Below are 23,853 nucleotides of genomic sequence, written 5' to 3'. Positions count from 1 at the left end.
TGGCATCTGTGGAAAGGGGCCATGTCGAATCAGCCCAGGACCCGGTCTTCCCTTGGTGGAGGTATTTCTGGGGCTTAGACCTTGGGTTGGACAGGGGATCAGAGGCACTGACTGCAGCTTTTCTGGCCAGGGGACCTGCCGCTCTGCTTGGGACAAGGAATGCAGGTTGGCAGCAGGAAGTGGCCAGTTGGCTGGGGGCCAGGCACAGCCTCGCTGCCCGTCCTCCACGGCCCGGGCCTCCATGCTTCTGGGGAAGGCCTCTGGGGATGCTGGAGAGACACCGCGGGGCGACAGGGGGTGCCTCAGGCCCCTGTCTGGCTTGGATGGTGAGGTTCATGTGCAGCCGGGAGGCCCCCTGTGCCTTGCTTCCCACAGTATTTATCGAGCACTTCCTAATAGCAATGATTAACATTTATGTGGCCTTTTACAGCTGGCTAACCCTGTCCACAGCCATGAACTCATCAATCCTTGCAGTGACCCCACAGGCTGGGCATTATTAACCCATTTTGGAGAGGAGCTGAGGTCGCTTTCCCAGAGTCCCGGTGGCGCCTAGACCGGAACGCAGGCACGCGGACAGGAGCGCGTGCACTTTACACCCGGCACCACCCCCCAAACGGGCCCCGCTGCCTCTGCACACAGCCCGCGGGCCTCAGCCTGCAGCCTGGGCTGACGGCCAGCCAGGAGCATGTGCAAGCGCAGGGTTCCCAGGAGTGCCTTTTCTGCAGGGGAGGATGTCCCTCATCTGGTCGGACCAAGTACAGCCCCGGGAGTGACACGGTGACCTGATGTTCACAAGGCCAAATGACCACAGGACACCTTGACTCAGTGACTGCATGGATCTTTATTGAGCCTCAGCGGTGGCTGCCCATGTGGAAGGCGTTGCCTATCTCTTCTGTTAACCCCCTGCCCACAGCAGCCCTGTGGGATGGCCTCACAAAGGAGGAAACCAAGCTTGGGCATGGTGGCACATGCCTCTAAGCTCAGTACTTGGGAGACTGAGACAGGAGGATCATAGGTTGGAGGTCAACCTCAGAAATCTAGCGAGGTCTTCTGAAACTTAGTGAGACCCTGTTTCAAAGTAAAAATTAAAATAGGGCTGGGGGTGTAGCTCAGAGTAGAATACCCCTGAGTTCAGTCTCCAATACCGAGGGGAAAAAGAAAAAAGGAAAGGAAAGAAAAGAAAAAGAAGCCGGGCGTGGTAGTGCATGCTTGTAATCCCAGTACTTGGGAGACTGAACAGGAGAATCACAGATGCACAGGCAGCCTGAGGTACTAAGGGAGGCCCTCTGTAGCTTAGTGAGACCCTACTTAAAAATAAAGAAGAAAAAGTAGAACTGGGGATGTAGCTTGGAAGTAAAATGCCACTGGGTTCAATCTCTAGTACTGCAAAAAAAGGAAAATGAGGTGTGGTGCCTGGGGTATCGGCCAGGTGCCCCCCCCCCCAGCCGAGGAACGGGATGGAATCCCAGCCATCCAAACTCTCCCTTTTGCCACCGATTCTGACTCAGCCCCTCCCACCTCCAGGATGCACCTGTGAGAGATACTGGAACCTTCCCCTCCAGGCCCACCCACTCCGTCGGCACAGTCCAGACCACCCCTCACAGGAGGGTTTTCTTCACATGGTCTCGAAGACGGTCTGGTAAGAGAGGGGGGTGCGTGTCTGGACCCAGGAAGATGAGATCTCCTGAGAGGAGGTCGTCCTGTTTGCCTGGAGAGGCACTGCGGCCCTCCCTGGCTGCCAGGAGCTCACGACACCTCTTGCCCACCAGGTAGGCCAGCTCCACGAGGTTGAGCAGGATGCAGATGGCGGCCGTGACGACCATGAAGAGGGTGAAGATGTTCTTTTCTGAGGGCTTGGAGATGAAGCAGTCCACTGTGTGGGGACATGGAGCCACGTGACACTTGACCACAGGAGGGAGGGTGTACCTGGGGTAGAATGAGTGGAACACGTAGAGGAAGGCCGTGTCCACGCCGGCCTTGAACACCAGGCTGCAGACATAGGTCCACCACAGCCCGCCCCGCTTCTTGCCGGGGTCCGGGTAGAGGCGCCAGCCGCCACCCCCAGTCACCTCTCGGTGCTTCCTCTCCCGTGCCTCGCGGTAGGCCACGTGCATGACCACCAGCAGCGATGGGCAGGTGACCAGGATGAGCTGCAGGGCCCAGAGGCGCACGTGGGACACGGGGAAGAACTCGTCGAAGCAGACGTTGGAGCAGCCCGGCTGGCGGGTGTTACAGTCGAAATCCTTGTGGTCGTCGCTCCACACCCGCTCGGCCGTCACCAGGTAGACCAGCACGCGGAAGATGAAGACCAGAGACAGCCAGATGCGTCCGAAGGCTGTGGAGTACTTGTTGACCCCGCTCAGCAGTCCCTCAAAGATCCCCCAGTTCATGGCGGAGCCCAAGCGTTGGCTGCTGCGGAGAAGCGGTAATTGTAATTTCTCATATGTACAGGATACTTGCTTTGAGCCCCTTGTGAAAATATGTTATCCTATTTAATCCTCGAATCCCCAGAAGAATGAGGTTCTATGATCATCACCATTTTACAAAGGAGGGGAAAATGAGGTTTTCGGGTGGAATCAAAGGCTACACAACTCTGAGGCTCAGAGTTGGGGTTCGAGTGCAGGTAATTCAGTCAGAACCCAGCTCGAGCCATGCAAGTGGGCTGAGGTGGTCCTGTAGCCACTCATGTGGACCTTCTACCTTCTCTCCTGGTTCTGATCCTCGGCCCTCCTCAGGGGCCAGAGCCTTGGGGGAATTTGTCTTCTTTCTGAACACGGTCTCTCCTGCGGACAGCCCCTCCCAAGCGGAGCCTGCCCCCAACCCGTCGAAGACACTGTAATACCCAGGCAGCGCTCTGCTCAGGTGTGACTCACCTGAGGCCAGGCCAACAGCAATCCGGCTAAAGACAGAATAGGGAGCAACGACCCCCTTTATCCAGCAGACTTATTCCGGGGAGCCTGGCTGTCTGGTGCTTCTCAAACCAGGGTTCCAGTGAACTGTGGCCCATGGCCTGGGAATAGCAGTGAGAGAAAGAGAAAGATTCTGTGTTTCAGAAATTTGTTGAACACTGGGCTGGGCATGGTTAAATAGGCCCCTTTACTCAAGCATGCCAATAGATTCACTTTTTGATTGTCCAAAAGAGGGACAGGATCTGTAGCAGTGTCCACACTCCTGGGACCACAGAGCCCCTTTTCTTCCCGGCACACCATCGATTGTCTGTGGAGAGGCCTTTTCAAGCAGCAACATGGGAAATGCTTCTCTGGTCAGTTCTGCTGGTGCATTTGGCCCAGGGAACACACGGAGGCTGACTGGCCTGCACTGAAGGAAGGGGACGGCTGTGCAGGGTGAGGGGGCCCCTTCCTCACCTTCCTCACCGGGGGTCCACTGAGACCCATGTGCTGTGCTCTGGGGCCCAGAGAGCCTGTGTATACAGTCTCCTGCTCTACTGGGTACCCATGCCTTCCATGCGCTGGAGCAGGCAGGAGGTCACAGGCCGGGATCCACAGTACAGCAGCCAGCAATCGGGTGTTTATGTCACTGTGCTTAGCCCTTGGCACACATCAATACATTATTCCTCCCCAGCAACCTTGGAAGGGGTCCCATAATTTTATTTCTAATTTGCAGATTAAGGAAATAGCAAACAGAGAGGTCAGCTGATCTGCTCACTGTTACACAGCTGGTAAGTGGCAGAGCTGGGATTTTAACCCCGGGCAGACTGGCTCCAGAGCTCACCCTCTGGGACTTGCCCAATGTGGGGCTGGGCCCATGGCCTCCAGTTTCAGTGAACTGCCAGCTCATCAGCGTGCTGGCACACTGATCCTCCTGGGCCTGGTGGATCCTGGTGACGGAGGCTGGGGCTGTCTCCGCTCCCTACCCTGTCTCTGCACCACCTGCGGCCTGGCCCTGTGGCTCTGAGTCATTCTGCCTGGTCCTGCTCAGGTGGGTGGGCCGGCAGCTCCCCAGGTTCCTCCTGGGAGGCCCCAGCCCTTGGCACCCAGGGGCCCTTGCTGGCTGGGCCAGCTCGGGTTGCAGTGGGCGGGGTTCTGCAGGTCTAGGCAGGATGCCCTGCTACTGAGCTTGGGCCTCTTCTCAGCCCCTTCCCCACTCAGTTCTTGGCTCCCACCTTTACCTTCTGGGGAAAGCAGGAAAAGCCCAGAGTGAAGAGGGAGAAACCCTTCGTCCCCTATCATCAGGACCCAGCCGCCCGCGCATCCGGGCCATTCCCACAGCCCACCAGAGAAGCTCCCCCTGCCAGGCGTGCCAGGGAGTGGGCACAGCTGGGAACAGATGCCTTTACCTGAGCGACTGCTCTTCAGGGCTCTCCTGTATCCACTCCTGGCAGCTGGGAGCGGAATCAGCAAGCAGCCTGAATTCATGTCAGAACCGGGTTTCTGGGAAGCTCATTCTTGGGTTGAGCAGCCTGGGTGTGCCCTTCTGGCCAGGGGAAGAGGAGGAGCTGCAGCCGGCACTGCCATTGGCTGGGCTCCAGCCTCCCCGACTGCCTCCCATGGGGCTCAGGAAACTTAGGGGTTCATCATCCTGGGGTGCTGAGCCCACAATCCTGGCATCCTCTCAGGGGCGAACCATGGGTCCACTTGGACCGCCTTCTCGTCGTCCTCCTAACCCTGGGCTTGTGTGCGAGCTGAGGCCTGTCCTACCCTCTCATTTTGTCTCTGAAATTCTTCACTGCGAACCCAGGCTTCCTCTGGTTTCTGTGTCTCTCTCTGGTTGCTTCCGAGTCCATTCTCATGGCTCCACTACTTTTGGGAATCCCACCCCTCCCAAATGCGGATTGGCCAGGAGCTCTAATCTTCCAATCGCTCCCAGAACCACTTTCTCTGAGCTTCCTCCTCACCTGGCCAACTCCTGCAAAGGTTGGAGGAGTCTTATCTGGGCCCCAGCTCCTGCCTCTGGGCCTCCCACACCTGAGTCCGGAATCTCACACCTCGGATTTGCATCTTACCCCTTCTAGATTCTGACCCCAGTTATTTACCTGTTTCCTCCTCTGTGCTGTGGGACACCCGCTTCTGGAGGGGCGGGATGAGAAGCCTGGTGCCAGGCAGCAGGATGATTGACACACAGACTGTGTGGCCCCAGTCACGGCCCCAGGCGCCTCAGCGTCTTCCTGTAAAATGGGAGAATAATACCTCGGGTTTGCCCTGCTTAGAACTGCGCCCAGCTCGGAGAAAGCCCTTTGCTCTAAGTGCCTGGATCCCATGTGAATGGCCCAGCACAGGCCTGGCATGTGGTGGGAACTAAAAGACACACTTCCTCCCCCTTTCCTTCCTCCTATATCTTTTCTTTCTGAGATGTAGGAAAGGCAGGGGAAAAGACAGGCACATAACCAGAGAAAAGCTCATCTGGATGGGTGTTACCTTTGGGTCCAAAAGGCCAACTCGGAGCCTGGCAGGGACTGCCAGGGAGGGCAGGGTTGCTGGAGGGGCTTCCCACGTGCCCACAGGCACATCATTCTCTTCCAAGACGCCCTGTACCGCAGCTCACAAGGGGTAGGATAGCTGATGAGTGTCCAGGGGCCACAGACCCACAGCAGCCCCGCGCCTACGTGATCACACACGCCCTCATGGGCGCGGTGGTGCACACACCATGGGCGGGCGTTTTGTTTTGTTCACTGCTGTATGTTTGGTGCCAATGAATGGTGTATGAAGCGCAAGACCTCTACATGGGGAGGCATGTATCCAAACTCTGCTACGCTCTTTCTGAAAAATGATTGCCACATACAGGAGAGAAGAGACACATCAACAGATTGGTTACAGTATTGTGAGAGGGCTATAAAGACATGTTGAAGGAAACATCTGCTTGGATGCACAGGAATTTGTTAAGAGGAACTGGAGAGGAAAGGCCTTGGAGGCATGGATGCGTTATCTGCCGAGGCCTCTGTGAAAGATGTTGAGGAAGCATCCTAAAGCCAGGAAGGCCCCGGAATGCCACGCCAGGAGTTTGGCTTTATCTTGTGTGCAGAAGGGCCATGGGGGAGTCCTAAGCAAGGACGCATCGGTCGGTCCCATGGGTGCCGCTGCTTCTCATGACTCCAGGCAGTCATGTGCTCTAAGCCGTGGTCATGTGAATACCGACTTAGCGGCTAGTAAGTGACCATCACTCCTGGGGAAATGCCAGGTTGAGTTCCGTTTGCCACACTGATCAATAGGTTGCCTTTCTTTCTGTGTTTCTGTTTAAAAATATCCTACTTACTAGAGACTGGCGATCCCTTAACAGGGAACTGGTGGCCAGCACCACTGTGGCTCTCTCCTGGATGAAGCTTATCTACCAAATACCTTTCTCCCCGAGGGTGTTGCAGCCTCCCTGGGCTTGAACTCTGTGCTCTAGGCCATTTTAAACAGTAAAGCCACCAAGCAAAAGCCCAGAAATGAGAAAAATGTGGTGATAGCACCTTCAGTAAGACATGTGTTTACAGACGGGGGTGGGGGGTGGGGTGGGGGTGGGGGTAGGGGGCAGAGTAGAGGCAGTCACCTTGCCTGAAGCCAGACATGTGCCCTGGCGGTTCAGATTCCTCAGCACTCTCCACGTGTGGTGAAGGGCCACCAAAGTGCCTCGAGTATTGATTTTGGGGTTTCAAGCAAATGTTACTGAGCAGGCACTATGGAATCTACGTTATGGAATCTGCAAATGGGAATATGTTGAAATGCTCTCTGTCCAGAAGAGGCTGGTTGGAGAGGAGCTGACCCTTCCCCTTTCCTGCAGGGAGCAGGTGGCACTGCAGGTGACAGGAAGCAGAGCTGCGGGAGGAGTGAGTGGGGAAGGAGGTGCACCGGTGGATCCCAGAGTTTGGAGGACCTGTTAAGCTCTGCAGGTGCTCCTTGGGAGCTGCGTGGACGCTTATGACCAGCAGGTGGCAGCACTGAGCAGCAAGCGTCTGCAGCGCAGCCCCTATGGGGTGGGAGGAGCCATAGGAGGAGTGGGGCCAGGCAGAGCTCTGGGGAGCATATCATCATAGGGAGCAAGCAGAGAAAGAAGTGCCTAGGCCTGCAGGGGAAGGGAGAACGCCATGGTAGGGAGGGGCAGGAAACCAGTTCCCAAATTTTAACAGTGTGAGATGGAGCTGTGGGTTTTTGTTCTTAGCTAGTTTAGGAAAAAATAGCCAGAACTATACTGCCACAAGCTTAAACAATTTTTATTATTACAAAGGTAGAAAGAAGGGACAGAATAATAAAGCACTACATCAGAGGGACGTAGCGGAGTGCCTTGAAAATAAGACACTGAGGTTTTGAACATAGAACAGTTTTTATAAAGCTTCCAGCCTATTTTTTTTTTTTTTTTTCCTTTGGTGGTACTGGGGTTCCTGGAAGCCCTTCTACCTCCGGGCTACACTCCCAGACCTATTTTATACTTAAAAAAATTTTTGGAAACAGGGTCTTTTAAGCCAGCGCGGCTGGCTTCAAACCTGTGCCATCTTCCTATCTCCGCCTCCCAAGCGCAGGGATTACAAGCGTGCGCCATCACGCCCGGCTTATTCTTTATTTTGAAACAGGCCTCTCACTGAGTTGTAAAGGGCCTAAGTAGCCGAGGTTGACCTTGAACTGCAGTCCTCCTGTCTCAGTCTCCCAAATGCTGGGATTACAAGCGTGCTTCACCATGCCCAGCTTTTCATATATATTAATTTGGATTTCCCACTACAGCTTAGTGCGACGGTGCACGACTATGTCATGTGGGAAACCTAATGCTGCAGTGTAGTAGGCTGGAAGTCTGAGTACAGCTGGGTGGGGCAGCTCTTGTACTTTCTTTCAGGAAAGCTTTCTCTGTTCCTGTCTAACCACCTAATATCTGGGTGGAGGTCAGGGTGTGGTAGTAGTGAAACCACTACTTAAGACCCGAGGCTGGCCTCCATCTGAGCCTTCTGCCCCTCCCACACTAGTACTGAACCTCTGGCCTCCATCTCTGAGGCCCCACTGTCTCTGGGTGGCTTGTCTCAGTTCCCTCTAGGGCCTCCCTTGTGGAAGATTGGGGGTTCGGGAGCAGTTCCCGAAGCTTTGGATGCTGGTCACCACGTTCCCTCCTGCTGCCCCAGAGTTCCAGGGCCAAGACCCGCCCTTTTGGGCTCCAGCCTGGTTGCTCAGCCTTGGTCTACGATACTGATCACGTAGCTTGCTGGAAGCAAGCAGACAGAACTGAGTTGTAAACTCAGTTTCATGGGCATGATGGTGCATGCCTGTAACCCCAGTGCTTGGGAGGGCTGCAGCTCTGAGGTCAGCCTCTGCAATTTAGTGAGGTCCCCAATAACTTAGTGAGACCCAGGCTACAGAACCTGCTTCAAGTATGCTGACTTATAGGAGGGACTATTGTCCAGTTGCCACTGCCCGCCACACTGCCTGGGGCTATCTGGCCTTCTGGGACCCCTCTGCTGGTGTGTAGGGTAGGTGGAGCCTGCCAGTAAATTGATGCCCTGCTGGGAAGAGCCATGGACCAGTGACGAAGGAGAGAGGCCAGGCTCTCCAGCCTCCTTGCCCTTCCACTGGAAGAACCATGAGGCTGTGTTCTACCGTCCCCAGAGGTCCCCGTAGGATCGGGCTCAGTGAGCCACGCACATCTCTTGTTCAGTTGCAAGCGTCTTTCCTTAGCTCTCCTCCCTCCTCTGCCTCCCTTCACATCCCCTTGTGATGTTTCCTGGGATTGCCTCCCAAATAAACAATTTGCATGCAAATCTGGGTCTCAGGCTTGGCTTTGGGGAGAGCCTGAACAAGACATCTCTTTATTTGAACAGAGAGGCAATCTCGTGTCCTCGGGAATTCTCCTCTCGTTGCTACTGGCCTCCTCTTCGCCTACTTTCTTTTCGACCACTTTCAACCACTGATCCGCACAGAGCTCACCAGCCAACAGCTCCAGTGTGACCCCCGGACTCTCACGGCTCCGCTGGGGGAAATTCCGAGGGACTTTGGAACTCGCGGTGGGAGAGTGTCTGCGGGAGTGGGAAGGGGGCTGTGGGCCTGATGAAGTGATCGTGATGCAGAAAGGGAAGCGGCGAAGGAGATGAGCAGCTGAGTCCCTGGAAGGCTTTCCGTCCCCGGCATTGACCTTCGGGGCGAGAGGTCTTGCTTTCCTTCCTGCACACATGTAAGCCGCCGCATCACCCCTTAACCTCCGCCTGTTTAATCTAATTTTCTGTCACTTGCAACCAAAATACCCCGCGCGGCCTTGGGTCTGCCGTTTGAAACTGGCTCGCTCTATGAGGTGTTGAATGTGTTCGTCGACTGACTTATTCTCTGGGCTCCGCGTCCCTCGTCTTGACTATTGTGGTTGACAATAACTACCTTGTGGGTTGTTACCTGGATAAAATGAGAGCCCAAAGGAGTGGGCCGTCTTGGCGTGCTGCTATAACAGAACGCCACAGCCTGGGTAATTTATAAAGAACAGGCATTTATTCCTCAGCGTCCTGGAGGCTGCGATGTCCAAGTTCTGGGGAAGTCTGGTTCCTGCTTCTGAGCCGGCGCCTGGCCCTTCGCGCTGGGCCCTCCCGTGGCAGGAGGCAGAAGGTTGAGAAAGGACAACTTCCCTCTGCCCTGGCTTGTCCCGGCCCTTGGTTGGTGGCCTTCACCCGTTCCTGAGTGCCGCCTCAGGACCCAGACACCTCGCGGAGGCCCTGCCTCCAACAGCTGCCTTGGGGGTTAAGTCCCAGCGTCTGATTTTGGGGGACACCTTCAGGTCGCAGCAAAAGGGTTGTGAAAGCTCTAGTGCCAGTCCCAAGCAAAGAGCCCCCTTCTACTCAGGTGAGGCTGAGCCTCAGTTGTGAGGAGCTGGAGCCCAGGGGCCTGCGGCTGGGCGGGGCCTGGCGGCTGCGCCTCCCACCCCCAACACTGCATAAAGACCATGGCAGTGGAACCCGGAATGGCTAGAGAGGCTTTTTCTGCCTTGAATCAATAAGGAGGGCAGGGAAGGGAATTAGTGTTTATCGACTCCGTTCTGGAGCAGGCGCCAGGCCCCACTCCTCACATACATCAGAGAGTGTGGACTGGTGACCTGAAGGCAAATGTTTTTATTTGGGTTTCACGGTGCTAAAGAAACATTTCCATTAATCGCCGGTGGATGCGGATCTGGAGTCCACGTGGAGACGTGCATCGGGGATGCTCCTGGAGGTGTGTAAACGCGGGGCCTTCCTTGTGTCTTGCATGCTGGGGCTGAGAGCAGCGGTTTGCACCGTTTTTCAGGGGCCTCGCCAGGCCTGGCGTTCTCGTCTGCTACTTGCCTGGCGCTGTAGTCCTTCAGGAGTGTAGTCTAGATCTGCTCAAGGGACCTTCCTGAGAGCTCTGGGCTGAGGGGACTCAGTACCTTTTTTTTTTGTGTGTGGTACTGACGATTGAACCCAGGGGTGCTCTCCTCTGAGGTACACCCCCCAGTCCCATTATTTATTATGATTATGATTATTATGGTGCTGGGGATTGAACCCAAGATTGTTCTACCGCTGAGCTACACTCATAGCTTTTTATATTTGACCTTGAAATAGAGGCTCACTAAGTTGCCGAGGGTCTAAGTTACCACGCATTGGCCTTGTGATCCCCCAGTCGAGGCCTCCTCCAAATACTGGGGATCACACATGTGTACTACTGCACCCAGCACCACCAGTTCTATAGATGATAAAGCTGAGGGTTGGAGGGGAAGTGGGCGGCCCCAGGCACACGGGCAACGCTGAGCGGGGACTGTTACTCAGTTCATTCTGACCCCAGAGTCCATTCTCCACCATGGCCTGGGCTCCGGGCTTCTGTGGAGTGGGAGAGGGGAGAGACTGCTGCCTGTGATTAGGAAGGGGTGCGGGTTGTGGATAGAGGCAGGGAGATTGGGGTGCAGCCATGGGGCAGTCAGGTGGCCACTGCCAGTGGGAGGGGCCCCCTGGCCATGCAGGTGAGGAGGGGCTGGGCCTCCAGGTGTCTTGCAGGACCTGGCAGCTGGGCCAGCACACCGAGGTCAGGAGAACTGGAGGGTCACCGCTACAGACGTCTTGGGGATCTGGTGGCTGGTTTGCCACGGGGAAAGCCTGCGTGATGGGTGTGGGAGGGGATGGGCTTGGGGGCAGGAGGAAGGAAGGCTGGGATGGTGGAGGCCTGGTGGAATGGAGGGGAGGACCGGCAGCCAGGAGGTATTGGGGGTGCTGGCCACATTAGGATGGAACCCAGGAGACAGCTCCAGGCTGGAGGGGGTGTCCAGCACAGACCAGCGGCCCAGCTCGGGCCATCCCGCTGACCCGCGGAGGTTGGAGGGATGCCTCATTCCCTCTCTCAAGGTAATGAGGACCCTGCCCCTCCTCACCCAGCAGGCCCCTCCATCACCGGCTTCCCTGGAGATGTCTGAGTGCAATGGAAGAGCATGAGGCAGGCAGGGAAGGAGGGAGGGAGACTCGTCTCCAATGGATCATTATAAGGCTCTCCGAGCCCCAGGATGGGCCAGTGGCAATGCATACAGACAGCCTCTCAAAATTAATGGGACTCCAAGGGGCTCGGGGCGGGGGAGGGCTAGGCTGAGAGGGGCTGAGGAGAGATGAACTAGACACAGGTAGAGACTGTCTGACGGCAAGAGCCCAAGAGGCAGGTCTAAGACGGAGATGGAGGGCAAGGCAGGGACATTGAAGCCTGGAGAGGTTGAGTCACCCAGCAGTGAGACCGCGCTGTTATCTCCTGGCATAGGCTGCTTTACATGTAGCATTGCTTTGAATTCTCTCAGAATCCTCTTTCATGGAGGGGTCTGGGGGCTCAGAGAGGTTAAGTAACTTGAACAAGGCCACACAGTGCATTCAGGCCAAAGCTCTTCTGATAGCCAGAGGAAGAGACATTTTAAAAATAATTGTCCCCTGAGACAGGAGGATCATGCAGTTTCGAAGCCAGCTGAAGCTGGCTTAAGAGACCCTGTTTCCAAATAAAATATAAAATAGGTCTGGGAGTGTAGTCCAGAGGTAGAAGGCCCCTGGGTTCCATCCCCAGGACCAAAAAACAAAACAAAACAAAAACTTGTCCTCCTAAAAGGGGTGGACTGCTGATGTGGCAAGTCTCTTCTGGGTCTCCAGGGCAGGAACCACTGGACCACCAGCTCTGGCAGCCGGGAGCTCAGGAGCCAGCAGGGTAGAGATGGGCTCCCAGGAGCTTCTGGTCGCTCAGCTGGGCTCCTGTCTGTGCCTTCCTGGTCCTCTCTTAAACTTCCCTCTCCCTCCCTCGCCCTGCCTCTGTGCGCGCTGCTCCAGGTCTGGCTGGGAGCGTCTGGCTGGTCCAGCTCCTGTGTGGACCGGCAGCTCGTGGGTCTGGCCCCGAGCCTGGGCAGCCTCTGCTCTCTGAGGAACTGCTTGAGCTGACTCCCGCTCTGCCCTGTGGCCCCAGTGGGCTCCCTGTCCAGAGCCCTCAGGCATCGCCAGAGGGGAAAACAGCTTGTCCCACCAGCATGGACCGCATGGCGCTGGTGTGGCGCAGGGTCAGGAAGCTGGTGAGGAGCGCTGGGCACGTCCACTCCAACCGACAGCAGCGTGGGTCCTCCAGCACCTCACTGGTGGGTGACCTGGGTGGGCTCACGTGGAGATCAGGGCATGGGAGTGTGTGTGAGTGTGTGCACAGGTGAGTGTGTATGTGTGTGAATGTGTGTGCCCATGTGAGTGTGCACGTACGTGAGTGTGTGAATGCACACACATGTGCGAGCGGGCAGTGCATGTAGGTGTGAGTGCACATGTATGTGTATGTATGTGTGTGAGTGCATGCATGTGCACATGTGTGACTGTGTACATGTGTGCATGTATGGGTGTGAGCACATGTGTGAGTGTGCATGTGTGTGAGTGTGTGCGTGTGTGACTGACCCTCCCACTGCTGTGGCCAGGCCCACCTCCGTAGAGCACAGAGGATGTGTGTGCCAATGGTAGGCTTTTGGGGTAAGGTAGGGCTTTGTCCAGGAATCAGGAATCTCTTATCTAGGAGGAGCCTGGTGAAGGGAAAGGCCGGTGCATCTTCGGGGGCTGTGGGGCTGGAGCCCTAGCTCCTGTCCCCATCTGTGGGATTCCTATTTCTCCAAGCTCCGAATCTCACCAAGCGACCTCTCAGGCCCCAGCGCTGGGCACCAGAGGGGATCATGGCGGGAGACAGGGGGTGCTGAGAGGGTGGCTCAGGCCTTTAGGTGTGGGGTTCAGGCAGGAGGGGAAAGAGAGAAAGGCCGGGGCTGGGGGAGCTGAGCAGTTGCAGTACACCCATGCTTACCTTGTGCCGGGTGCTGCTCATTTACTCTGAGCAACAGCCCAGGGAGGAGCCGTGATGATCGTCTTCACTGTACACAGGGAAATGGCTGGGAGAGGCTAAAGGACTTTTTCTGTGTACTCTGGACACACTAAGATGGTATTTACACCTCTGCCCCAGGGCTTTTGCACTGGGCTCCCTATCCCCAGGGCTTTTGCACTGGGCTCCCTGTCTCTGGCTCTTGCCACTTGCCCCCCCCCCCCCCCCCCCCAGTGAGTAGCTGACATGACACAATGGCAAATACTCTGTATCCAAAAGATTTTGTGGGCCAGGAAATTGGAAGCAACTTTGGAACCACATCATGACTCTCCTGGGACCTAAGTACTTTGGTCTTTGTTGGGCCCTTGGCTCTTAAAATAATATTAAAAAAATTATACTTTATGCTTGTGTTGGTGAAAAGATAAATATAAACTGGATGTGGTGGTGCATGTCTGTAATCCCAGGACTTGGGAGGCCAGCCTGAGCAACTCAGCAAGACCCTGTTTCAAAGTGAAAATTAAAAAGGGCTGTGGTGTCGTTTAGAGGTAGAATGCCTGAGTTAAATCCCCAGTAACACACACACACACACACACACACACACAGCGAGATAGATAAGTTAATATTATATATTAAAACATTTTTTGGCTGGGCATGGTGGCTCATGCCTGTAATCCCTACACTTGGGAGGCTGAGACAGGAGGATTGCACAGGTTCAAAGCCAGTCTCAGCTACTTAGTGAGGCTCTCAGCAACGTAGTGAGACCCTGTTTCCAAATAAAGTATAAAATTGGTTTTGGAGTATAGCCTGGAGGTAGAAAAGCCCCTGGGTTCCATCCTCAGTACCACCAAAACAAAGCAAAACCAACAACAAAAAAACAAAAACATTTTTTTTTTTTACCTAAAAGTCCTTTCTTCTAATTGAAAAGAAATGAAGACATTTTCATGGGTCCCAACACTACAGTGGGCCCTGGGCGCCCACTCTACCGAGCTCAGTGGTGGGTTGGCCGCGGGAGGTGCGGCCTGAGGGCTTTGGCTCAGGGCCTCTGGGAGGCTGCAGGCACGATATTGGCGCAGGCTGCTGTCACCTGTAGGCTTGATTGAGACCAGAAGGTCCACTTCCAAGGGGCTCAGTCACACGTCTGTTGGTAGGAGGCCTTGGTCCTCAGCCGCTGGATCTATGGGGAGACACTCGAGTGTCCTCTTGACAAGGCATCTGGCTTCCCCAAGTGAGTAATGAGAGAGGAGAGAGTGGGAAGAGAAAGGGAGAGAGTGGGAGACAGAGGGAGAGAGCAGGAGAGTGGGAGAGAGCGGAAGAGAGCAGGAGAGAGGGGCAGAGAGAGAGAGCGGGAGAGGGAATGTGAGTGAACGGGCACCCTCAGTGCCCTTTTAGGGGACTTATAAGGAAGCCAATTATACTTTACTGGTGGAGAGACGTAGACATTTTAAACAATTCTTGGAGCCAGGTGTGGTGGTGTTGGTAATCTTGGTAGTTGGGAGGCTTGGGACAGGAGGATCTCAGGTTTGAGGCCAGCCTCAGCAGTGTGTGTGTGTGTGTGTGTGTGTGTGTGTGTGTGTGTGTGGTATTAGGGATTGAATCCAGGGGCATTCTATCTTTGGGCTACACCCCCAGGCATTTTTATATTATTATTTGGAAAAAGGGTCTAAATTGCTGACAGCCTCACTAAGTGGCCAAGACTGGCTTTGAACCTGCGATCCTGCTGTCTCAGCCTGCCAAGTACTGGGATTACAAGTGTGCGCCACCACACCCGGCATCGAGACCCTTCTCAAAATAAAAATTAAAAAGGGCTGGGTGTAGCTCAGAGGTAGAACTCCCCTGGGTTCAATCCCCAGTACCACCCCACACACTTCTGGGCGTACTTTAAAGTCATCACATCCAGTTCAGAAGGGTCAGCCAATTGTGTCCCTCGCGGACACCCGCCCCATCCCCTCTGACATCACTGCTTATCGCTGTTTGAAAGTACCTTGTTCATTGATCTCTCTGCCTCAAGCAGAAGGTAAGTTCCCAGCGAGAACCGGTCTGTGTTTGCTGCTGTTGCCCAGGGTGTAGCGTAGACTCTGTACCCACTCAGGAAGCCTGTGGGGGAATGAATGAATGGATGGATGAATGAATGAGCAATGGAGACGGCGATGGAGAGCCACTTCAGGCAGGTGTGGGCACATGCGGAGAGGTGGAGGCTGCAGTGGGGTTTGCTGTCCTGGGCTATTTCAGGGGGACCCTGGGGTTAGGAGAGGAGGTCCTGTAGGGAAGCAGAAGGGAGAGCAGTAAGGTGTGTGAGGCCTGGGGAGGCAGCCACCTAGAGGGCATGGACTGCTCTGTGAGTAGGGACCCCGGCTTACACTGCCTAGTGGGGAGCCAGAGGCAGGAACCAGTAAATTACAAAATATTATGCTAGGTGCATAATAGAGGTGGGCTCAGAGCCCATTGGGCTGGGCCCTGACACTGTCACTACCCAGGGAGGCCCTTCCTTGCTTCACCCTGGATGGGACCTTCGGGTGCTCAGGCCTGTTGAGGGGGTGGTTGGTTTGAGTGTCCCAGAGCTGGCTGGGCTGCTGGCTCACCTGCCTGTGCTGCCACATTCAGCCTCTGGGTGGCAGCAGAGGCCCAGGCTCCTGAGGCCTCCGCCATCATCCGAGCCTAGGGCTTTGCTCAGGCTCAGGCTGGGTGGGGAGGAGGGACACAGGCCAGAGGTGTGGATGCTCCAGCTTCTGAGCGCTCTCCACTTGCCCCCAACCTCCTCTTGGTGGCCTTTCCTCTCCCACAAGTCTTCCTGGAAGATGAGCGCAGAGAGGTGGGCTGGGAGGGAGCCCGGGTTTGGTCCCCTTTAATAAAGGAGCTTGGACTTTCCCCCAAGGGCACTAGAAAGTTCCCTGGAATACATGAAGCAGGGAAGGGACATCATGAGATCCGTATTTTGGGAAGGGCTACAGGAGGGATGAGTTCCAGGGAGCAGAGTATGAGAAGAACTAGGGAGGCGCCCAGGTGGTCACCAGAGAGGCCCCTCCGAGGGACACAGGCAGCCTGGGGAGCCGCCAGGGAAGCACGGGGGTGGTGGGGTGGTGGTGGTGGTGGCTGGTCCTAGCACACGCAGGTCACTGCTGCGGTGGTGGGGAGCTCAGAAGGGCAGCTGGCCCTTTGTGCCTACACGCTGGTCCTCCACACTCAGGCACCCCAAAGGTGCTGCCATCAGGCATCAGTGAAGACGTGGAGAGCACTGGAGGACTGGTTTGGGCTGGCTCGATTCAGTTTTGTGCCTTCCCACCGGGGCTGCTCCAGGGCCTCACCAGCCTGCGCTGCCGCCAGCCCTCATCCCACCTGGCTCCCGGCCCTCTCTCTCTTCCAGGCGGGCGCTGGCTGTGCCATCACACACAGGTGGCCTTATGCCCAGAGACTGCAGTTGGGCCGGGTATAGTGGAGAGGCTGGCTGCCTCCCAGGGTTTGGAGGGGGCCGCTGCTCCAGCTCTTGCTGCAGAGGAGGGCTCAGGCTGAGCCTCCAGAAAGGATCGGGTCTGCACACCTTTTCTCCTCCTCCTCCTCCTCCTCCTCCTCCTCCTCCTCCTCCTCCTCCTCCTCCTCCTCCTCCTCCTTTTTTTCCTTCTTCTCTTCTGGTTCTGCTTCTTCTTCTGCAGTACTGGGGATGGGACCCAGGGGCATTCTACCTCCGAGCTACACCCCTAGTCCTATTTTTTCATTCTTTATTTTGAAACAGGGTCTCACTGAGTTGCAAAGGGCCTCACTGAGTAGGTGAGGCTGTCCTCGAACTGTATTGATCCTCCTGTCTCAGCCTCCCGAATGCTGGGTTTACAAGTGTGCGCCCAGCGTACCTTTCCTTCTTCATGTGGGCTGTGCCTGGGTCTGGAGCATCTCCCGTCGCTCACTCTTACCTGGCCACCTCCTTCTCCTCTTCCCGTCTCCATTTAAATGTCACCTCCTTGGAAACAATTTTAATACCCCATTATTCTTGCTCAAAGTGCCCTTTGCTTTTCTTGTAGTGCATTTATTGCTTGGCATTATACTTTTATTGTATGTGAGTGTTTGCATGAATTTTGTTTGGTGCTGGGGATTGAACCCAGGGCCATTCTACCTTCGAGCTACTCCCTCAGCCCTTTTTCTGTTTTTAGTTTTTGAAACAGGGTCTCACTAAGTTGCTGAGGCTGGCCTCAAACCTGCAATCCTCCTGTCTTGTCCTCCCAAGTACAATTTGCGTCACCACACATGGTTTGCATTTATTTTAATATCTTGATGCCCTGAGTAGACTGGAAGCTCCCTGGAGGCAGAGATATTGTCTGTTTTACTCATTGTTATATTCCCAGACTGTAGCCCTATTCCTGGGACACTGTAGGTACTCCAAAAATATCTGTTAAATGAGAGAAAGAAAGAATTGTGAATACCCCCGGGGACACTCTATGTGTTGGGAATTCATAAAGCCCAGAGTAAACATGGCATCTTTCTGGATCATTAGTTTTACTTGATGATAAGGAATTAGAAGCGTTATATTCACTTATTAATGAATGTTTTACATTACCAAAGTAATGCATGTTCCTTGTCAAAATCCAATCAATAGGCTTTTTTTTTTTTGAAACAAACCTTGACACACCATGGAGCTGAATGCAAAGTTTGCTTGACTATTGAAGAGAGTGTCTGAGTCTTCGTTGACATTTCAAGCCATGGAGGAGCCAGATCGCCCTGAGGTCAGGCTCCTGCAGGTGCCGGGCCGCACTCTGGGAGGGGAGAGTCTCTCCTGATGGGCGATCCAGCCAGAGCCTGGGGTTGGCTCCAGCTGCAAAAGCAGGAAGCTGTGCCTGCCTCCCAATTAACCGGGATAGCCTTCCCAGGCTCTGCTGCCAGTCAGCAAAGCACACTGCCTTGGTTTTCCTACTGGACGGCTCCTCTTCTGTCTGGGTACTTCCGGGAGATGGAAATTGCACTTGGGGCAATTTTCCCAATGTCGGTGCTGTGGCTGCAACACAGAGGAAGCTGCTGGATTGGGCGAGAAAGCAAGGGCCAGCTCAATATGGATATCGTTGTTGACTGCCTGGGAGGGACTCTGCAACGGGCCAGCCATTTTGGAGGATGCAAGGTTTGCTGCGGAGGACCAGGCCTTTGGGTCTGCAGAGAGCTGGAGAGGCGTGCATGGGGGGCCCTTTGGGTTGTTGTTGGTGGTGGGCGAGGCATGGACTTCTGGAAGACCTGAAGAATGACAGCTTAGTGTGCCAAATGCACAGAATAAAGAAGACGAACCTGCAGCCGGACAGATCTGGGTTCGAACCTTGTCTCTGCCAGTCTCAGTGGTGTGATGCTGGTCAAGTCCTTTTCTCCTCAGAGTCTCAATGTTTCCATCTGCAAAAGGCAAAGCCTAGTCCCCGTCGTTTAGGGGATGTAGGTGTTACATTAAGCCTGTGCTCAGTGCTCATTAGATCACCCGGGCAGTGTTCAAAGCATCCTGACGTCTGGGCTTGGGCCCAGGCTACCTGAAGCAGACTCCCCCAGGCTCTAGGATGCTTTTGAAGTCCCCAGGAGATTCTGCAGCAGAGGGGAGGGTCTCTCCTGATGGGATATCCAGCTAGATCCTCGGATTGGCTCCAGCTGCAAAGGCAGGAAACGGTCTGTCTCCCAATTAACCTGGGATAGCCTTCCACAGGGAGAATGACACCGGGACAGAGCACAGCCAAGGGGTACCTCCCTCCTCCTCCTAGTGCCCCAGGCAGATCCAGAAAGAGATTTACATAGCACTTAAACTTGAGCCCTGCCAGAAGCCCCTGGCGGAGGGTTTGCTGAAATATAGATCCTGGCGCCCCAACCCTGGAGTATCTGACTCAGTTGGTCTGGGATGGGACCGGGAATGTGCGTTTCTAATAAATTCCCAGGCAATGCTCTTGGTCCCTGGGACTCACACTTTGAGAACCCTTGACTTAGCGAGAAGGCAGCATCTAAGAGAGAGAAGCCAGAGAGGGACCACCTCCATTTACACTCAGAGCCAGAGAGAGGGAGAGCAACAGGGCCTGAGAGAAGACAGACGGTTGTGCAAACCCACAGGCTCGCCTCGAGACAGGCACAGGGGACAGAGAGACCCTGAGACGAGAGCAGGGCTGGGGGGGAAGCCCCGCTTAGCTCCAGGGAGGAGTTCACTCCAGGGACACCGTCCAGGTGCCTTGGGAAGGAGAGGTGACTGGCTCAAAGAAGATGGGCAGCCAAAGAAATACAGAGCTAGAGAGGGCCGAGCAGAGAACAGAGAGGCAGGTGAGGATACAGAGTGGCCACCAGGAGCCGGGGTTGGAGGTGGGGACACAGGGCTCCCTCCAAGCTCCTGGCATGGCCTCATGCCTGCTTCACTGTTAATTATTTGAGAAATTTGCTAGCCAGTAGTAAACCCCTGATGGTTTGAAGTTGGCCCCGGGGTCATATTCAGCCCAGGGCTGTGGTGTTGTTGCAAGCTGTGGCTCATCTATTCTGGGGAGGGGTTGGCCCACAAGGGACTTGCTCTTCTGCTCAAAGGTCAGGTCCTTTTCCTCCTCCAGGAAGCCTCCCTCCCCGAGGTTCTTGTCACCAGGGACAATTCTGTGGTTCCTGCTGCGCACGCTTTCTGTGGATTTCCCAGGGCTTTGGTTTGTTGCTTCTGTTGCGAATCTGGGTAGAGTGTGATCCCTTCTCTGGCCCTCAGTGTCCGTTGGTCGATTGATTCCTGGGATTTCTTCCATTTCAAATAATTTGTTCTACTCCCTCTCTCCTGCCCTCTTTTGGATAATGACCCCCCCCCCCCCCCCCCGCATCCATGGAACAAACTACCTATTTATTCCTTCTTTCCTTTCTTTTTGGTTGTCCTGTTGATTGAACCCAGGGGCATTCTACCTCTGAGCTACAGCCCCAGGCCCCACCCCCCACCTTCTACCTCTGAGCTACAGCCCCAGGCCCCACCCCCCACCTTTCTAAAATTTGCAACAAGGTCTTGCTAAGTTTCTGAGGCTGGCCTCAAACCTGCATTATTACTATCTGAGCCTTCCAAGTCCTGGGATTACAAGAGTGTGCCACCACGCCTGGCCTACAGCCCTATTAAATTTTTTAAAAAAATTTTATTTTGAATCAGGGTCTTGCTAAGTTATTGCAGACTGGTCTAGAACCTGTGATCTTCCTGCCTTAGCCTCCTAAGTATTGGGATCACAGACATGTACCAGCACACAGTTTCTTGAGTGAGGCCCCTTGATATGTGTTTATTTATTTATAAAATATACACATCATCAGATATACAGGAGATGTAAATTAAAAGGACAAGATAACAATAGAGACTTTTTTTTTGTTATTTTGGTGGTACTGGGGATGGAACCCAGGGGCCTTCTACCTCCGGGCTACACTTCCAGACCTATTTCCTATTTTTTAATATTTTATTTGGAAACAGGGTCTCACTGAGTTGCTGAGAGCCTCACTAAGTAGCTGAGGCTGGCTTCGAACCTACGCGATCCTCCTATCTCAGCCTCCCAAGCGCGGGGATTACAAGCGTGCGCCACCACGCCCGGCAATACAGACATATTTTCCTCCCCTGGCTGGTAAGCTCCCGGAAGCTGCCTCCTGTCTCCTGCGTCCCTAATGGTCTTGCTTGACCCTGGGCCATAGCAGCGGATTATCCAGGAACAGTGATAGAATATTTACTCAGCTTGGAGCTGGGCCTCATGCCAAATGCCTCATAGGAATAAACTGTTTTGAGCCCCTTCACGGGCATCTGATGTGGGCGGCACAGAGGCGCAGAGATGGCAAGGAAGCTGCTCATCATCATATAAGTAGTAAATGCTGTGGTGGGACTTGAACCCTGGTCCAGCCAGCCACCAAGCACCAGTCATCTGTTGGAGGGAGGGGGTTTCTGCCTCTGAGGCTTGGCGCTCACAGAAACAGAGGCCATGCACTCTGCATTTGAACGGTCAGTTTGCTGCTGGGTTTTCTCAGAGAACGTCCCAGAACCCGTGCCAAGAGCCAAACCCGTGTTCTCTCATGTCCTTCCTCCACCGCGGCCAGGCCAGTATGACTTTCCTTACAAAGCCTGAGCCTAGGAGGTGGTGCCCTCCCCTGGGACCTGGCTGGGCCACCCCGGCTGAGCAGGAAGGTGAAATTTACCCATCAACACATTAGGAGATGCATCCAGTTGCCCTAGAAACGAGATTCTAGTTAAGTGCTTGAAAAGTAATTATAAACTCCAGAATATCTTTCAGACGAGCAGGTGGCTGGAAAATTAGAAATCTATTTCTGAGACACCTTCTGCTTTCCAGAAAGGCTGAGGTTAGGTTTCAGGCAGGGCGAGCGCCAGTGGCCTCCGCTGGGTGCGCGCGTGTGCGTGTGTCCGCGTGTGCCTGAGTGCGGGCGGGCGGCAGCCAGCGGGGGCCACGCAGAGGGAGAGGAGACGCCAGTCTGGGGGTGTAGCTGTCGCGAACGCCCTTCCCTGGAGCTCCGCAGAGCGGAGGCGGCAAGGCCTCCTCTCCGGTCTCACCCCCCACCCCCAAGTTGGGTTGCTAGGACACCGGCGCCCAGGCGATGCCAGTTGATTTACCAAACAGTTTTTCTTCCAATTAGGAATAATTAGACAAAGGAAGAAAGCGCACACTTGGATGGTGGTGGAGACAGGCTGTGAGCCTGGAGACACTGAGCGTCCTTAGAGCTTTGTGGCCGGGATGGGGGTGTTGCTCCCCTGGGAGGGCCCCTCTCTGGAACCACAGCCCAGCTGGGGAGAGAGCTCACATTTATGGGTGTCTGCCACTTGTCAGGATGTGTCTGCTGCCTTACATGCACGGCCCTCTTTCCTGCTAGTGACGAGCCAGGAAGAGAGACAGGCACGTGGCACGCAGCCAGGCGGGGCTCCTTGGGCACCCAAACTTGTTCCATCTCCCCTGGCTCCTCCTGGTGTGGGGGGACCTCTTTCTCAGCTCTCACGTGACCATTTATTTTGTACTGGGGATTAAACCCAGGTCCATTCTACCTCTGAGCTATCCCCCCCCCCCAGTCCATTTTACTTTTATTTTGAAACAGAGTCTCATTAAGTTGCTGGGGGCCTTGCGGAGGTTGGTCTGGAACCTGCCATCCTTCTGTCTCAACTTCCCAAGAACTGGGATTCCAGGTGTGTGGCACCACGCCAGGCCAGGTAACCACCGTTACCACCCCAGGTAGGTCGGCACCCTGCCTGTCCTCCTCTGCCCCGGCTGCTCCCTCCCTGTGCTTGCTGTGGCTCAGGGTTCTGTTATGTGTCTGTCTGCTCCAGCTAGAATGTCAGACTCTCCAGGACAGGGACTGTGTATGTCTCACCCAGGACGCACTTCCTGGCCAGAAACACTCAATATATATATTTGTTGAATGAATGAATGACTGAATAAATGAAGGCAGGGATGTATCTTTGTTTTCTGGAAGGAAGCAGAAGTTCAGTGAGTCTGGGGTGCTTCCCTAAGGTCTGCTGCTAAGAGGAAGAGCCCGGCCTGGGCCCCCCAGGTCGAGCTCACTATGAAGCTGGGTTTCTTCTGTGCCCTCATGCTGTTCCTGTAGTAGCATCCTTGGCCCCGGGTCCCTCTCTCCAAGGAGGGCTGCCCTCCCTAGACATGGCACACCAAGTGATGATGGCCTGGCCCTGGAGCCTGGGGTTCCTAGAATTGACCTGCCTGGGCTCCGGTTTCAGATCTGCCGATTCCTAGCTTTGCGGTGCTGGCTGGGCCTCCACGTTCCCATCTGTAATGTGGGGTTGACACGGGACCTGATTTACGAGGCTCCTGTGGGGATCTAAAGGGCTGATACACATGGAGTGTTTAGAATGGGGCCTTCTGTGCAGTCAACTCTTCCTGCAACATCAATTATGGAAGAAGCGGAGAGGGCGAGCCGCTTTGATCCTTCCCTTGAACGTCTGTGACACGTCAGGCCAGGATCTAAGGCCTGTGGGTATCTGGTATACATTACTCATCCTGGCCTCTGAGACACCAGATTATTATTATTATTTTTTGTGGTACTGGGGGTTGAACCCAGGGGCATTCTGCCTCTGAGCTATGCCCCAGCTCTATTTTATTTATTTTGAAACAGGGTCTCACTAAGTTGCTGAGGGCTAAGCTGCTGAGGCTGGTCTTGCTGACACTCCATTCCTAACATTTGGAAGCTGTGGGAGCTTAGCAGATGTCAAAGAGCCTGGTTCAGCATGTGACACTTAGTAGGCACACAATAAAATGACAGTTGAGCCACTCCTGAGATGGCCCTGTCCACCTGAATATTGCAACTGTCCACGTGGGGGTGCTGTGGAGCCCTCAGATGAAAGCATAGAACCAGCTACTGAGTGGTATTATGTGTCAGGCACTAAATTATTTGTAGATCAATATTCTGCATTTGGCTTTCAGCTCCACGGAGGTAGAGACATCTGTTGTCTCTTTTGAGCACACAGTTGGCATTCAGTATACATTTGTTGAATAAATTAATGACCTCATTTAAGTCTTCCCCACTAACTTTATAAGATAGATTTTATTATCCTCATTTTTATGAAAACTCACAGAGGAGTTACTTGCTCAAGTTCACGAGCTGGCCATGGCAAAGCCGATGTCAAAGCCCCTGCTTTGAACAACTACTTTCTGTTGGTCCCCCAACAGAAAGCAAGTCTAAGGTTGACCCTCCGTTCCCT

The 23,853-nt window shown here is 54.6% G+C and overlaps 1 protein-coding gene across 1 annotated transcript; it reads right to left on the bottom strand.

The window, feature by feature from the left end:
- Nucleotides 1-1,598: 1,598 nt before the first annotated feature.
- On the bottom strand, nucleotides 1,599-2,390 carry GJB5 (gap junction protein beta 5; the record flags this gene model as incomplete). The annotated part of the gene is made up of 1 exon (XM_080692969.1): nucleotides 1,599-2,390. The coding sequence occupies one exon, from the start codon at nucleotides 2,388-2,390 to the stop codon at nucleotides 1,599-1,601; it is 792 nt and encodes a 263-aa protein (XP_080549095.1).
- Nucleotides 2,391-23,853: the final 21,463 nt, after the last annotated feature.

The sequence above is a fragment of the Muscardinus avellanarius genome (assembly GCF_963383645.1).
Source record: "Muscardinus avellanarius genome assembly, chromosome: 3".
In the NCBI taxonomy this organism is placed as follows: domain Eukaryota; kingdom Metazoa; phylum Chordata; class Mammalia; order Rodentia; family Gliridae; genus Muscardinus; species Muscardinus avellanarius.
Note: the sequence above shows the minus strand (reverse complement) of the source record. Positions and strands in the feature narration are given on the sequence as shown.